The sequence below is a fragment of the Syngnathus acus genome, chromosome 21 (assembly GCF_901709675.1).
Source record: "Syngnathus acus chromosome 21, fSynAcu1.2, whole genome shotgun sequence".
NCBI lineage: Eukaryota > Metazoa > Chordata > Actinopteri > Syngnathiformes > Syngnathidae > Syngnathus > Syngnathus acus.
Window position 1 is genome coordinate 173,440 of NC_051105.1, and position 12,199 is coordinate 185,638.

At 56.1% G+C, this 12,199-nt stretch overlaps 2 protein-coding genes across 8 annotated transcripts in view; both read left to right on the forward strand.

Moving 5' to 3' along the window:
- Positions 1 to 1,342: 1,342 nt before the first annotated feature.
- LOC119115323 (ecto-NOX disulfide-thiol exchanger 1-like) lies at positions 1,343 to 10,772 on the forward strand. 5 transcript variants are annotated; one of them, XM_037239735.1, is made up of 13 exons: positions 1,343 to 1,458; positions 5,101 to 5,155; positions 5,349 to 5,450; positions 6,374 to 6,445; positions 6,506 to 6,712; positions 6,806 to 7,042; positions 7,584 to 7,796; positions 8,124 to 8,230; positions 8,515 to 8,727; positions 9,338 to 9,430; positions 9,501 to 9,687; positions 9,757 to 9,842; positions 9,948 to 10,772. In XM_037239735.1, exons 2-13 carry the CDS (start codon positions 5,134 to 5,136, stop codon positions 10,077 to 10,079), a joined length of 1,671 nt encoding a protein of 556 aa, XP_037095630.1. In that variant the 5' UTR covers positions 1,343 to 1,458; positions 5,101 to 5,133; the 3' UTR covers positions 10,080 to 10,772. The 5 variants fall into 5 exon arrangements, with proteins under 5 accessions (XP_037095630.1, XP_037095633.1, XP_037095634.1 ...); XM_037239738.1 differs by having other exon boundaries at positions 9,504 to 9,687; XM_037239736.1 differs by lacking the exon at positions 1,343 to 1,458 and adding an exon at positions 1,767 to 1,996.
- A 623-nt stretch (positions 10,773 to 11,395) lies between these two features.
- The window catches only part of ttn.2 (titin, tandem duplicate 2), a 163,836-nt gene continuing 163,032 nt past the window's right edge, over positions 11,396 to 12,199 (forward strand). For 2 of the 3 annotated variants that reach the window (XM_037239941.1, XM_037239940.1), the window contains exon 1: positions 11,397 to 11,583. The gene's annotated coding sequence lies outside the window, so the exon portion shown is untranslated. Of the gene's footprint in view, positions 11,584 to 12,199 lie in introns of all 3 variants that reach the window. The other variant, XM_037239939.1, reaches the window with a different exon arrangement.

Sequence of the window (12,199 nt, forward strand, 5' to 3'; positions counted from 1 at the left end):
ACCTCTTTTTCTTACTCATTTTTTTGCTAGCTACGCGGGCTCGACCGGGGTAACATGTCACGTGACCGGGACGAGCGTCTTGACCTGAATTAACCTGTGTCAAGAGGCACAGATGCAGCGACGGATGTAATTGGGAGAGAAGCCCCAATTTTATTTTTAGAATTTTCAAAATAAATTCTTTATTATTTTTGCTAGCTTTGCGGGCTCGACTGGGGAAACATGTTACGTGACCGGGACGAGCGTCTTGACCTGAAATTAATTAATCGTCGATATTTTTTTTCTTTTTTGTGCGGCCCGGTACCAAATGACCCACGGACCGGTACCGGTTCGCGGCCCGGTGGTTGGGGACCATTGATTTAGACGAGTTTGACTAATTCGCTCTTATTTCTATGGGATACGGGTGACGCCCTGCCCCGGAATTACGCGCGTGCGCACATGGAGCAATCGTGGACAGCAAAGCGTTCAAGAGTGACAGAAAAAAAGGAAACTCAACTGCTCCGTGAGTATACCCAAGTCATGACGGAAATGCGTTGGATAAGGCAAGATACGAGGAGGCACAAAACCCGCACAAAAAAAGTGCTTTCATTCATCAAGCCCATGAATGAAATGTTGCAAGCTATTTGCCATCAATGAAATAACACCCCGCTTTTGTCAGCTTTCTCCGTAATTCTTTTGACCGATTGCCTTCCGTGGAGACGCCCGGTCACTGTCCAGACTTGCTTCATCTTTTGACTTGGATTTAGCTCCCTCTAGCGGATACCAGTGCAGTCACTTCTTCCGCAGTCTCATGTCGCTTCCGTGTGTTCCTTTGGCCGGCACAGGAGAGGGCGCCAAATATTCACTTAAGGAGCCAGCCGAGTCAGTCGCTGTCCCCTTTGGCTTTTTCACTCCATTTTGGGGCGGAGCGCTCCGACTCCCGCGACCTCACACTGGTGGCAGGCAAAGTGATCATTTGGTAAACTGAGCTTTGGCGGAGGCGGCGAACGACGTCCGGCGACATTCGACGAGTCCATCTCGACCAATGCTTCTCTTTTGACTTGGAAATGTTGCGTGTCAAAATGCTGGATGCCTCCCCCCCCCCTCTTTTTGTTTCTTTTCATTTGGATCGTTTGGTCAAGTGAAATGAATAGATGCAGCCAGCCCATAATGACCAAAAAGTCTCTTCCCAATTCCACGACATCCCCTGACCTGATTATTCTTTTATTCAAGTCATTCTGATCCCAAAGAATTCGTCCTAGAAAGCGCACACGGGCACAAAACAAAACAATGAAACTGCTTCATCAATAATAACGATAACAATTGGACACATCATGAGAGAATGATGATGAGGATGATGATGATGACGCACGGCCCGCCCGTGTGTGCGCATCCCCGCGGGCGGACGTGCGCGCGACCGCGCAGCGGCTGAAGCTCCTCTTGGCGCGCTTCATCTTCATCGTCGTCGCGTTTCTGCCCGAGGTAAGCAGCGCAAGTGACGTATAGAGCAGGAGCGCGATGGATGGATTGACTTTGACGTCATCAATTGATGCTTAATTGAATGCAAGTCAGGCTCGGCTCGTTGCCGTGCGCGCTCGTCACTCCCTTCTTGGTCGCTCGCGCCCGGTTGCTTTCGATGAGTACGCGCGTGCGCGTGCCTCTTGGTGGCAAAGTCGAGGAAGGCGGAAGAACCCTGCAAAGGGACTTTTTCGTCCCCCGCCGCCGCCCGCCGGGTCGGCAGACACGCGCGCCGTCAATCGTGCGTGCGAGCAGATCGGGGCGCGAACCAACCGCGGAGGGGTGGGTGTGGGGGTCTATATGACGTCATCTGCTGCGAGACGTCATGAAAAGTCAGCGGGGTGGTCTCGCATGACGAATCCCAACACTCGGTTCTCTGGGCTCACTTTGGCGACCAGTCCGTTGTCAGTTCGTAGCAACCGCGAGCAAGCAAGCAAGCTCAAGTTGGAAGGCTCAAAACATAAGCCACCCTTATCTAAGCATTGTTTGACGACAAGTTTTGGTGAGCGACTGCTACACTTCTTCTTCTTCTTCATCATCATCCTCATCATCCTCCTCCTCCTCCTCCTCCTCATCATCATCATCGTCGTCATCATCATCATCATCACCACATTTTGCCCATGCACGCCACGTCACCTCGGAAGTGGACGCATTTTAGCCGCATGTCTGTCTGTCTGTCTGTCTGTCAGCCTGTCTACACGCATAACATATTCAGAGCGCTACTGTATGTATTCGCTCAGCTATGTATTGTCTGCATGTGTGTGTCTATATAGATAGATAGGTAGATTTTTGATATATATGTATGGAAATGAGCTAGCTATATAGTTAGTGTATGTATATGTATACTAGGTGGCAGACAGGCAGGCAGGCCTGAAGCTGGCTGGCTTGGCAGCAGCAAGGAGCCAGCCACGTGATGCGGATCCTCGTGGACCTGCTCCTCCGTGGTGACATTTTAAGAGGCCTTGCCCCCCATGTGACTAACCCAACCAATCGGCAGCGCTGTCGCTGAGCGTTTTTGTGTCGCAGAGGCGCCACTTTTGCTGTCTTTGTGCCTTCCTTTTTCAAACTTCTCTTTGTGGTGTAGCGCGTGTGCGTCTCATCGACGAGAGCAGGAGCCGTCGGTCGGTCGGTCCAAACGGTGTCATGCCACGCACCCCGCCTAATATTCACTCAGAAGGCACAGTGGCGGAAAAAAAAGCAATAAATGGTCCTTTCCACTCAAAGGCTGGCGCACGCCATCCGTAATCCTCTTTGTGCGGGCGCTCGTTGCTGACTTGCAAAAGAAAAATGTGGCAGCCAAAGTGAAGAGGAAATGGACTTCTTGGATGTCGACAACTTTGCCAAGGTCCTTTTGGAACAAACACAAGGCCGACTTGAGAGCGAGCGTAACTTGCAGAATTTGGAAGGAAGGAAGGAAGGAAGGAAGGAAGGAAGCACTTGAACTGTATTGACAAACATGAGCCATGAATGCGCTAGCTGTTAGCTTGACACCAGGCTAGTAGCAGCGCCCAAACTCAAGTGGGGACGAGTGTAGCGATGTGTGTGTAGTGTTGTGTATTGTGCGCATGACTGTTTGTAGTGTTTGTGTACTCTGTGTGTATCTATCCCATCTGACAACAGGAAGCGGTCGCCAGCCGGCACACCCAACCAAGCGGTTGCCAGCCAATCGCAAACTGACAAACAAGCAAGCAAGCATTTGCGCCCACACTCACGTCGACACGTACGCCGACCAAATAATAGCGCTCCGTCGAATAATTTGTGTGTGGTGTCGTTAGCGACACGTGGCGTCACTCTAAACAGATGTCCACGGCCCCGCCCCTTCGGTGATGGACAGGCGACGTGGAAAGCGGCGCCGCTCGCGCTCACGCACTCTGACAAGTTGTCGCGGTGCGGCAACAATGTGGCTCGTTAGCGGCAGGTGAGGACAAAGGCGGCGCTGCTGACCTTTATTTTGAAAAATCACTTCCAGCCTTTCAAGCACCTCAAAATGGTTCATCCTTCAAAGCACAAGCACGTGTCACCTTCGCCATCGCGCAACATTCCTTTGTTTTTGACTTAATTTGCGTGAAGTGGAACAAAGCGCAAGCAGAGAATGTTCAAACGAAGGAAGGCAAATCAAGTGATTTTCATCTTCTAGGATGAAAGAGTGTGTGGGGGGGGCAAACAGGTTGGGGGGGCCCAAAAGGCATACTGCGGAACCAGATACGGTGTAGCCCCACTTGGATCAGCTCTCTCTCTCGCTCTCTCTCTCTTCACATCCATGGCGGTAGTTTTTCTCTTCCCTCCTGTCGTTTTGGGTCCTCGCGGGCGTCCATCTTGTTTATATTTCCACCTCTTTGTCCTCGCTGCTGCCCTCGCTGTAGCGCCCTCCCCGCACTCCCCCCACGCTGCGCCCCTCCCCCACATCACATCTTGATCTATGCAGCGCATTGTGTGCAGCGGCACTGACGGAGCAGCGCGGCGCCAACTGGCGACCGGCAAACCACGCGCACTCTCCATCAAGGTGCAGTGAGCATTTGCAGCCTGCAGACAAGGCACACTTCCTGCTCCACACAGGAACCATGCCATGCCATGCCATGCCATGCCATGCCATGCCATCACCCTAATCGTCTTGGGTCGGCCTCCAAACTCAGGACCGAATTGAGAATTGGGAGCTGTGAAAGTGCCGGCGGTCTCGGCACATTCGCACTTTCCCTATGAGCCTGTTGGTGTGCCGACGGCTTGCACGTCTTTTGCATGGGCGAGCCGGTCGCTTTGGGCCGAGCCATCCGTCCAAATCCAAGCCGCGTCGCCACGCGGCCGCTGCTGAAAGCTAAAAGGAAGAAGGAGCAGAACACGACGACCACGCTTGCTCGCGAGCGGCAGGTCAGGCTGGCCAGCCAGCCAGCTAGCGCTCCGCTTGGACGCGCCGCTCGGCCTTGATGCAAACACAAAGCGACAGCAGCAGCGGCGAGCCGCTTCCGCACATCAGCCGGCTCGCCTGTCACACGTGCGTGCGTGCGTGCGCGCTGTCACTTTTCATTAGGCCACTCACTGTTAGCTTGTTTCTCGGCCGCGTCCGTTTGCTCCCGTGGCAATGCTGGCCTCACAACAAAAGTCAAAAACAACCAAATCGAGACAAGACAGACTGATAAATGGCCTTGTTTTTCTGGCAAAAGCAACAACGGGGAGCGTTGCGGTCGCTCGGCCCTCCCTCCTCGCACTTGGCCGTGAAATTGCCCAGCGTTCCGCTTCAAGTCGTCTCAAACGGAAACGTTTCTCCAATGGCGAACCTTTGTTAGCCGCTAGTCGTTAGCCGCCAGTCTTTGTTAGCCGCGGTCTTTGTTAGCCGTCATTCGTTAGCCGCCAGTCGTTAGCAGGGCAGCGGCTAATTGCCGTCACATCACGCAGCAGGGCGCACACAGAGGCAGGCAGGTAGGCGAACCGAGGGAGCGCACGTGCATGCGGGCTTTGACACCTTCCACTTGGAGTCTGCGGCGGCGCCGCCAAGCAAAGTGGCTGACGCCTGGCCAAAACGCTCCCTCCCTCCCCGTGCTCAGACGACCCAAATGAGACGGCATCGGCCGAAGAATCCTAACGCCACTTCTTCTCCTTCCTCTGGTCAAGCGCCTCCATGTCCGGCGTTTATCGGCCAGCGCGATGACTTCACGTGGGAGCGCCGGTACGTCCCGAGAGCTGCGTGTGTCGTATGTGCGTGCGCTGCTTTGAATGCAAAAGCGTGCTTGCCTGCCTGGCATGGCGTTTACGTTCATGCATGTGCATCTTTCCTACGTTTGCATGCACGTGTGCACTGACTGTGCAGCTGTGGTTTTGGGCGTGCACGTCTAAGTGTGCTTTACGTGCACTTCCCGCAGCCAATGGCGTGGCGCCTCCCCCTGCGACGGGCAAGGCATCCCTGTTGCCGCAGCGACCGCTCGCCGCAGCCAACTTCCTGTACCCGGAGGCCAGCTCATCAGGTAGGCGGCTGTCAATCGACCATCACACTCGCAATGAGGCTCCGGTGAATATTCATGTGGGCTAACGAGTCGCCTGCCACCAAAAAGGTGTCGCGCGTCGCACGCCTCGCCGGCGCCGATTAATCCGTCAAACAAAGCTAATTGGATGGCGGCGTCTTGTCGAAAACAAGCCGAAAGACTCGATCTGCGAAGCGGGGCCATTGTGCTCAGCGGGCGGGGCGGGCCGCTGTCACGGTTAGGGCCCCATGACAATGGACAGGGTCGGGTCGCTGTCAGGGTTAGGGGCCACGGGGCCATTTTGCTCCCGTTGGCCACTGCAATCTTCTCTTTGCAGAGCCCCAGCATCGTCTGCACCACTTTAGCAGACGTGATTCTGACACGGGTGCGCGAATGAGGAGGGCATCTGCGCCCTTTTGCATTGGGGAGGAGCGCGGCTTACTGGCTTCCTTCGGGCTAAGCGAACGGTCGCAATTGAGCTGTCAGGGTTATCGCGCGCAACACGTTGATGAACGGTCGGCGGCGGCCGAGGGCGCCGCCGCTCGCTCGTCATCATTAGCGGCGGGACGGAGAGCGGGCCTTTCTGCTGGCGTTGACTCGTTTATCTTCCCCCGTCGCTTTCCGCCGCAGCCACTGCGCTTTTTATCTCCAGCGGCCGCCTTTTTTCCTCTTCTTCCTTTTCTTCTCTTGCTTATCACAGCTCAGATGGCGTTTTTTCCTGCATGTGACTTTCGCTCTTCTTCAGTGGCGCTCAAAGGGAAAGCTTGACTTTGCTTTCTGGACGCGTTGCCTTCCCTTCCCAGTCCTGGAAAATTCACCAAATGAAAGGCCAATTTGAATCACGTGCAGGCAAAATGCGGCGGACGCTAAGATTTAGCGCCGCTCTGGCCCTCTTCTCTTTTCTTCTCTTCTCTTCTCTTCGCCAGGCTCGGCGCACCCGCCCCCAGCCAAGGAGATCATCCGCCTGAAGGGATGCACGCTCTTCCCGCCCAACCCCAGTAAGAGTGGCGGCGACGCCAGCGTATATTCTCCATTGTGACGGCGCCGCTGTGTGGTAGGGCTGCCCCCGCCGTCCACCCGGCCGCGGCCGCCCGGCTGCAAGACGGTGTTTGTGGGCGGACTTCCAGAGCGCGCCGGCGATGACATCGTCAGGGAAGTTTTCAGCTCCTGCGGCGACATCGTGGCCTTACGCAAAAGCAAGAAGAACTTCTGCCACATTCGATTCGGCGAGGAGTTCATGGTGGACCGGGCGCTCCGCTTGTCAGGTGACATAGCCAGCGACCGACACTGGCTGGTTGTAGCCGAAAGCAGGACAAATTGCGCCAGCTCCTCTCAACTCGGTCTCTTTTGTCTCGCAGGCTACCGGCTTCATCTGGGTTCGGCGGACAAAAAAGACTCGGGCCGAATCCACGTGGACTTTGCGCAGGCTCGAGACGACTTGTACGAGTGGGAGTGTAAACAGAGACTGCTGCAAGGAGAAAAAGGCCAAGGACAGCAGGAGCCGCCGTCGTTGCTGCCGCCGCCGCCGCCTCCACTCTCCCTCATGCCGCACTTCTCAGAGCAGGAGGCGGCCCTCTTGGCTGAGTGCCTGAAAGGTGAGAAGGGGGTTGGGGGCTGAGATGTTGGATAGAATCGGAGCAGGTTGAATGGAAATATTTTGGGTGAACTACTCTGTTTGCGGAAGGCAGGCAGGCAGGCAGGCAGGCAGGCAGGCAGGCAGGCAGGCAGGCAGGCAGGCAGGCAGGCAGGCAGGCAGGCAGGCAGGCAGGCAGGCAGGCAGGCAGGCAGGCAGGCAGGCAGGCACACGCAGGCAGCTTCTTGTTCAAGGCGCTCGCTCTTGTTGTGCTTTGTGCGCCGTGTTGTAAGACCTCGCTAATCTGCGCTGGCGCTTTTGACGGGGCCGCCCCTAAAGGCTCCCTAATGCTTCGGCTCGCTGCTCCCATTGTCAGTCAAATGAGCCCAGCCGGGGACTCGGCGCCGGCGGCCCCATCGGATGCCCGAGCTCCCGTGATGGCGCCTTCCATCACAGTCCACCAAAGGACTTGACGCCTCTTTGCTTGTGTACTGACGTCAGCAGAAAAAGCCAAAGCAAACGTGTGTACGTGCGTGCGTGCGCGCGCGCACTCTCTCCACCAGACAAGCATCGGTTCAGCTGGGCCGCGTCGGTGCTTTTGTGGTGGCTGGACGGCGGGCAGGTGAACCGCGCCAGCGCCAACCACATGTACGCTTTGCTGCAGAGCGCCAACGCGCACGCTGGACGACTGCGCAGAGACGCCGCCCAGCAGCGGCGGGTGCTGCGCAAGGCCAGGGCTGCCTTCCGCTGCGCTCTCGCCACCATCCTCCAGCAGTGTAAGAACAACACACACGCAAGCACACACACACACACACACACACACACACACACACACACACACACACACACACACACACACACACACACACACACACACACACACACACACACACACACACTTTTGGGAACGCCCGCCGACATTCGGCGTTGGGCACGCAAAGAAAGTCTTGAGAACGGAAAGCGACCCGACCACTTGGTAAGTACCCGCGCACAGCCTGAGTACACAGTGTACGTCGTCAAGCGCTTGTGCTCCGTTTAGCATTTAGCACGGCGGAGCCCCGCAAACAGATTTCCCATGTCTCGCCCTTCCTCTGCGGCCCAAGTGGACCAGGTCTCGTCCGTCTTGGCGGCGTCGGGGCGACAAAAGTCTCGGGACCACTTCTCCAAAGCTCAGCGCAAGAACATTGACCTGTGGACCAGGCAGTGCCAGGTTGGTACCCGACGGGCTCGTTCGCTCGCTCGCTCGCTCGTTCGCCTGCCCTTTGGAGGATCACGGTGGGTGGGTTGATTGCCGGCGTCACGGTGGATGCCGGCGTCACGGTGGATGCCGGCGTCACTGAGCCCGACCCCCTCCATGACCCCAGTCTCGTTAACGCAAAGGTGAGGGGTCGCGATGATGGTGATGAAGGTGACGATGTCGCTGATGATGTAGGCGGCGACGAACGCAGCCTCGTGATGATGAAATTGCTGAAGGCGACGTTGACGTGTTCGCAGGCGGACAGCGAGCAGCTGTCGGGGCTCAGACGTCACCGTGACGACGAGGACGAGGACGAGCCAGGTCTTTTCAGGAAGAAGATGAAGACGGCCAAGATGAGCACGTGCGGCCACCGAGACGATGAGGCTTTTGAGGAGGAGGAGCTTCTGAGCCAGGAGGCGGAGCCGCGGAGGGGTGAGGCCTCCGTGCCGCCGCTGCTGCCAGCGCAACAGGTACTTGTCGTCCATTGTGTTTGCGTTGCTCGTGATCTATCTCCGTGTTGAACGCCCACCCTACACCCTAACCCTTTTTGAGAGCTGACAGGCTGGCTCCAGCTCCAGCTGCAGCTCCAGCCTCCTTTTCATGCTGCACCTTGAACCAAAATGGACAATTTTCGTCACTGAAGCGGCTGGAGGGCGTCATTTGTCCTCATTTATATTTGTCGTCACAAATTGGACGCGCCAGGTCCCCGCCTGGTGGCCGTACGCGGTATTGCAGGCGTCTCGCACTTCAGGTCCCGTTGCGGGTGCGCATGGATGGAGCACGTTAGCCACGATTGGACGAAACTGGCGGGACATTCCTGGACGCATCTGTCATTTCAAGTGTAAACAGCCAATCTTCCAAAGTCATTCCATTTTCCAAGGGATTGATTTGGAAGCCCGGGCCAGTTTGGACTTGACTAAAAATCATTCCAAGCGGCCAAAGTGCCAGAACAACAACGGGTGCTGTGCCGTGCCGTGCCGTGCCGTGCTGTGGCGCCGCCGGTAGATGCCGTCCCAATTGGCCTCCGTGTGCTCGTGCGTGCCTTGCGCGGAGTGACGTGGAGCCTTTGTCGCATGCCAGGTGTTGAGCCTGCGGGACGAGCCGGCGGAGCTACAGCGAGCCCGCACCCAAGCTCACTTCCTGGAGGGGGAGCCGCTGTTGCTGCAGCAGAGTGTACGCCGCTGCGGCCGCCGCCTCGCAAACTCCTTCCGGCTTCCTTCCTCAACTTGTTTGCCGGTGTCAGCAGGTGATGTGCGGCGCGGAGCTGCGGGAGAAGGTCAGCGCTGCGCTCGGACCGCTCAGCTCATGTGCACATCAAGTGACGGGTGTGCCTGCGCCTGCGCCTGCCTTTTGGTCGTCGTCGTCGGCTTGGCACGCGAGTGGAGAGACGGGAGGCGTCCTGGTGTCGGAGAAGGAGGCTCTGCTCCTGGGTAACGTATGCAAATGAGATGCTAATTTGACGACATTGTGGCAATCACGGCCGTTCCACCTTTGGCCAGGCGTGGTGTCGGCTTTCCTGCACGTTCATCCGTTCGGGGCCAACCTGGAATACTTGTGTTCCTACGTGCGCACGCTGGACTGCCAGGTGCGAGCGAGCGAGCGAGCAGAGCTCACACACTTGTGGCGGCCTGTTACGCGCGCATGCGCGTACGCGAGAATGGCACGAAAGGTGACGCCATCTTTGTATTAGGTGTCGTCGGGGCAGCTGGAGCGACTGATGGTGCGTCTGCCCCTCATGTTCCGTCAGGAGCTGAGCGGCGTGGGCGCCACGCTGGAGAAACGCTGGAAGTTTTGCGGCTTCGACAGCCTCCGCTCCGGCTGAGGTCCGGCTGAGGGAGGTCCGCGTCTTTTCTTCTGGCTCGGTGTCGTGGAGGATGAGCGTCCGGAATTTGCGAGCGTATTGTCCTTCATCCTTCAAGTGCGAGTCGAGTTAGTAGGAGTCAGCTCAAAAGACTTGGCTGGAAGTCATCAAGGCGGAAGCGCTCGGGTTGCGGCCTCGCCGTTGCCCGGCGTTTGACGGCCTACTTTGTCGGGCCATTCAAACAAAAAAGCGCCAGATTGGGCCGCCAGTTTTGCCACTTTCTTTTTGCCGCCGGGCCTTTTCTTTTGAAGGTCTCATTCGAGCCCGCTCGGCCTCATTTCTCCAGCCGCTTCCTTGTTTTTTCCAGACGTCCGAGCACGCTTGGCAACCTCAACTTTTGACCGTGTGTTTTTGTTTCCAGCTCGCATGGTGTTTTCTTTCAATACTTTGTGTGTTCCAATTAGGAAGCAAAAGGACAAACCTTGCTTTTGTGCACAAATGTGGAGAGAAGGGCCAAGTAAGCGCTGAGCTGAGCGAGGACCTGGTCATCTTCTGAAGCTTTATAAAGGCCCTCTCTATATTTAGCCCCATTGCTAATTCTGGTGCATCTACAGAAATGTTCTTTCATTGATGTGCGCTGTCCCTGTCTGTCTGTCTGTCTGTCTGTCTGTCTGTCTGTCTGTCAAATAAACTCATCAAACCATAGAAAAAGGCTCGTTGGACTCTCCTTTGGCTCCCGACTCCTTTTCGTGAGCCGTTGTGCCACCTAGCGGCCTCTATGTGTGTTGCGTGCACCGCGCGTTCTCGTGTGCACGCACGCACACTCGGGGTGCACACTCGGGAACGAGCCCGCTTGATTGGAAGAGGTGCCCGCATGGGACGAAGCAAACTTTTGCCAGGACTGCGCTGTCTCGCGTTTTAAACTTTTGGGCCAGTCACAAGCAATCATTTGCATTTGACGACATGTGGTCGACAAGATCATGCCATGTACAAAGCCGTCATTTGCCGTATCGTGTTAGACGGGAAGCAGTTGAGCCAAGTCAAGAGCTGGACTCAAGGACGACAGAGAGAGAGAGAGAGAGAGAGAGAGAGAGAGAGAGAGAGAGAGGGGGGCAAGAGCGACATGACAACACGTGCAGGGCAAAAAATAAAATAAAAAAATAAAAGGGATATAGGCGCTGGGAGGGGGTGTCGCGACTTTACAGATAGGAGCAGCTGTGCTGGACCACTTGTGTAAAGAAATCGCCCCCCCCCCAATGCGGCCAATGACCAATGCGGTGTGAATCCCTTTGACGTCACAGGGGTATAAAGCCCCCCAGCGGAGCAGCCGGCCCTTCTGAGCAGGGTCAGCGTTCCGGGTCCGGACGCTAGCAAAACTACTCGCCGTCCAGGGCCGGTAGTTTTGTTTTGGGGGACTTCTTGGAGGAGCTTCCAAGTGAAGGGAAATCAAGCAGGAGAAGGAGGACCAGTGTCCACCCCCCCCGACCCATCCCCACTCCCCATCACCCCAGCCGGCACCCAACAAGTAAGTAACCCCTGTTTGACTCGCCGGACCGGATCGGTCGCCGGTTCGGCCGGGCTCGGCCCGGCGGCGGGCGGTGCGGTGCGGTGGCGACTCATTCCCAGAATAGATGTGGAGCTGCGGGATGACTTTTTAAGGGAATGGCCAAGCGCACATGCCACCTGTCAATCAAACCGAGGGGGGGGGGGGTCTATTTTTAGCGCCTGGTGTCCTGTGCAGACACCTTACCCCGCCACAGACGGTTTTATTTTGAGGAGACGCAACAGCTGCACCAAATTTTATTTTGGTTCTTTGAGGAAAGAAAGGACAAGAAAGCTATTTCTAGAAAAAAGCCTCCTGGCAACTTTTAGTTTTTGCAGAAACAAAACTATAATTTATTCTTTCTTTTTTTTAAACTAAGAATCAGAAAGCCAAAAAAGAAAGCCTTTGAATACATTCATGATTTTCCCCCAAACGTGAAATCATGTCATCATTGGGTATGTCACTAATATTGTATTGTATTATCCATCCATTTTCTGTACCGCTTAGTCCCCACGGGGGTCGCGGGCGTGCCGGAGCCTATCCCAGCCGTCATCGGGCAGTAGGCGGGGGACACCCTGAACCGGTTGCCAGCCAATCG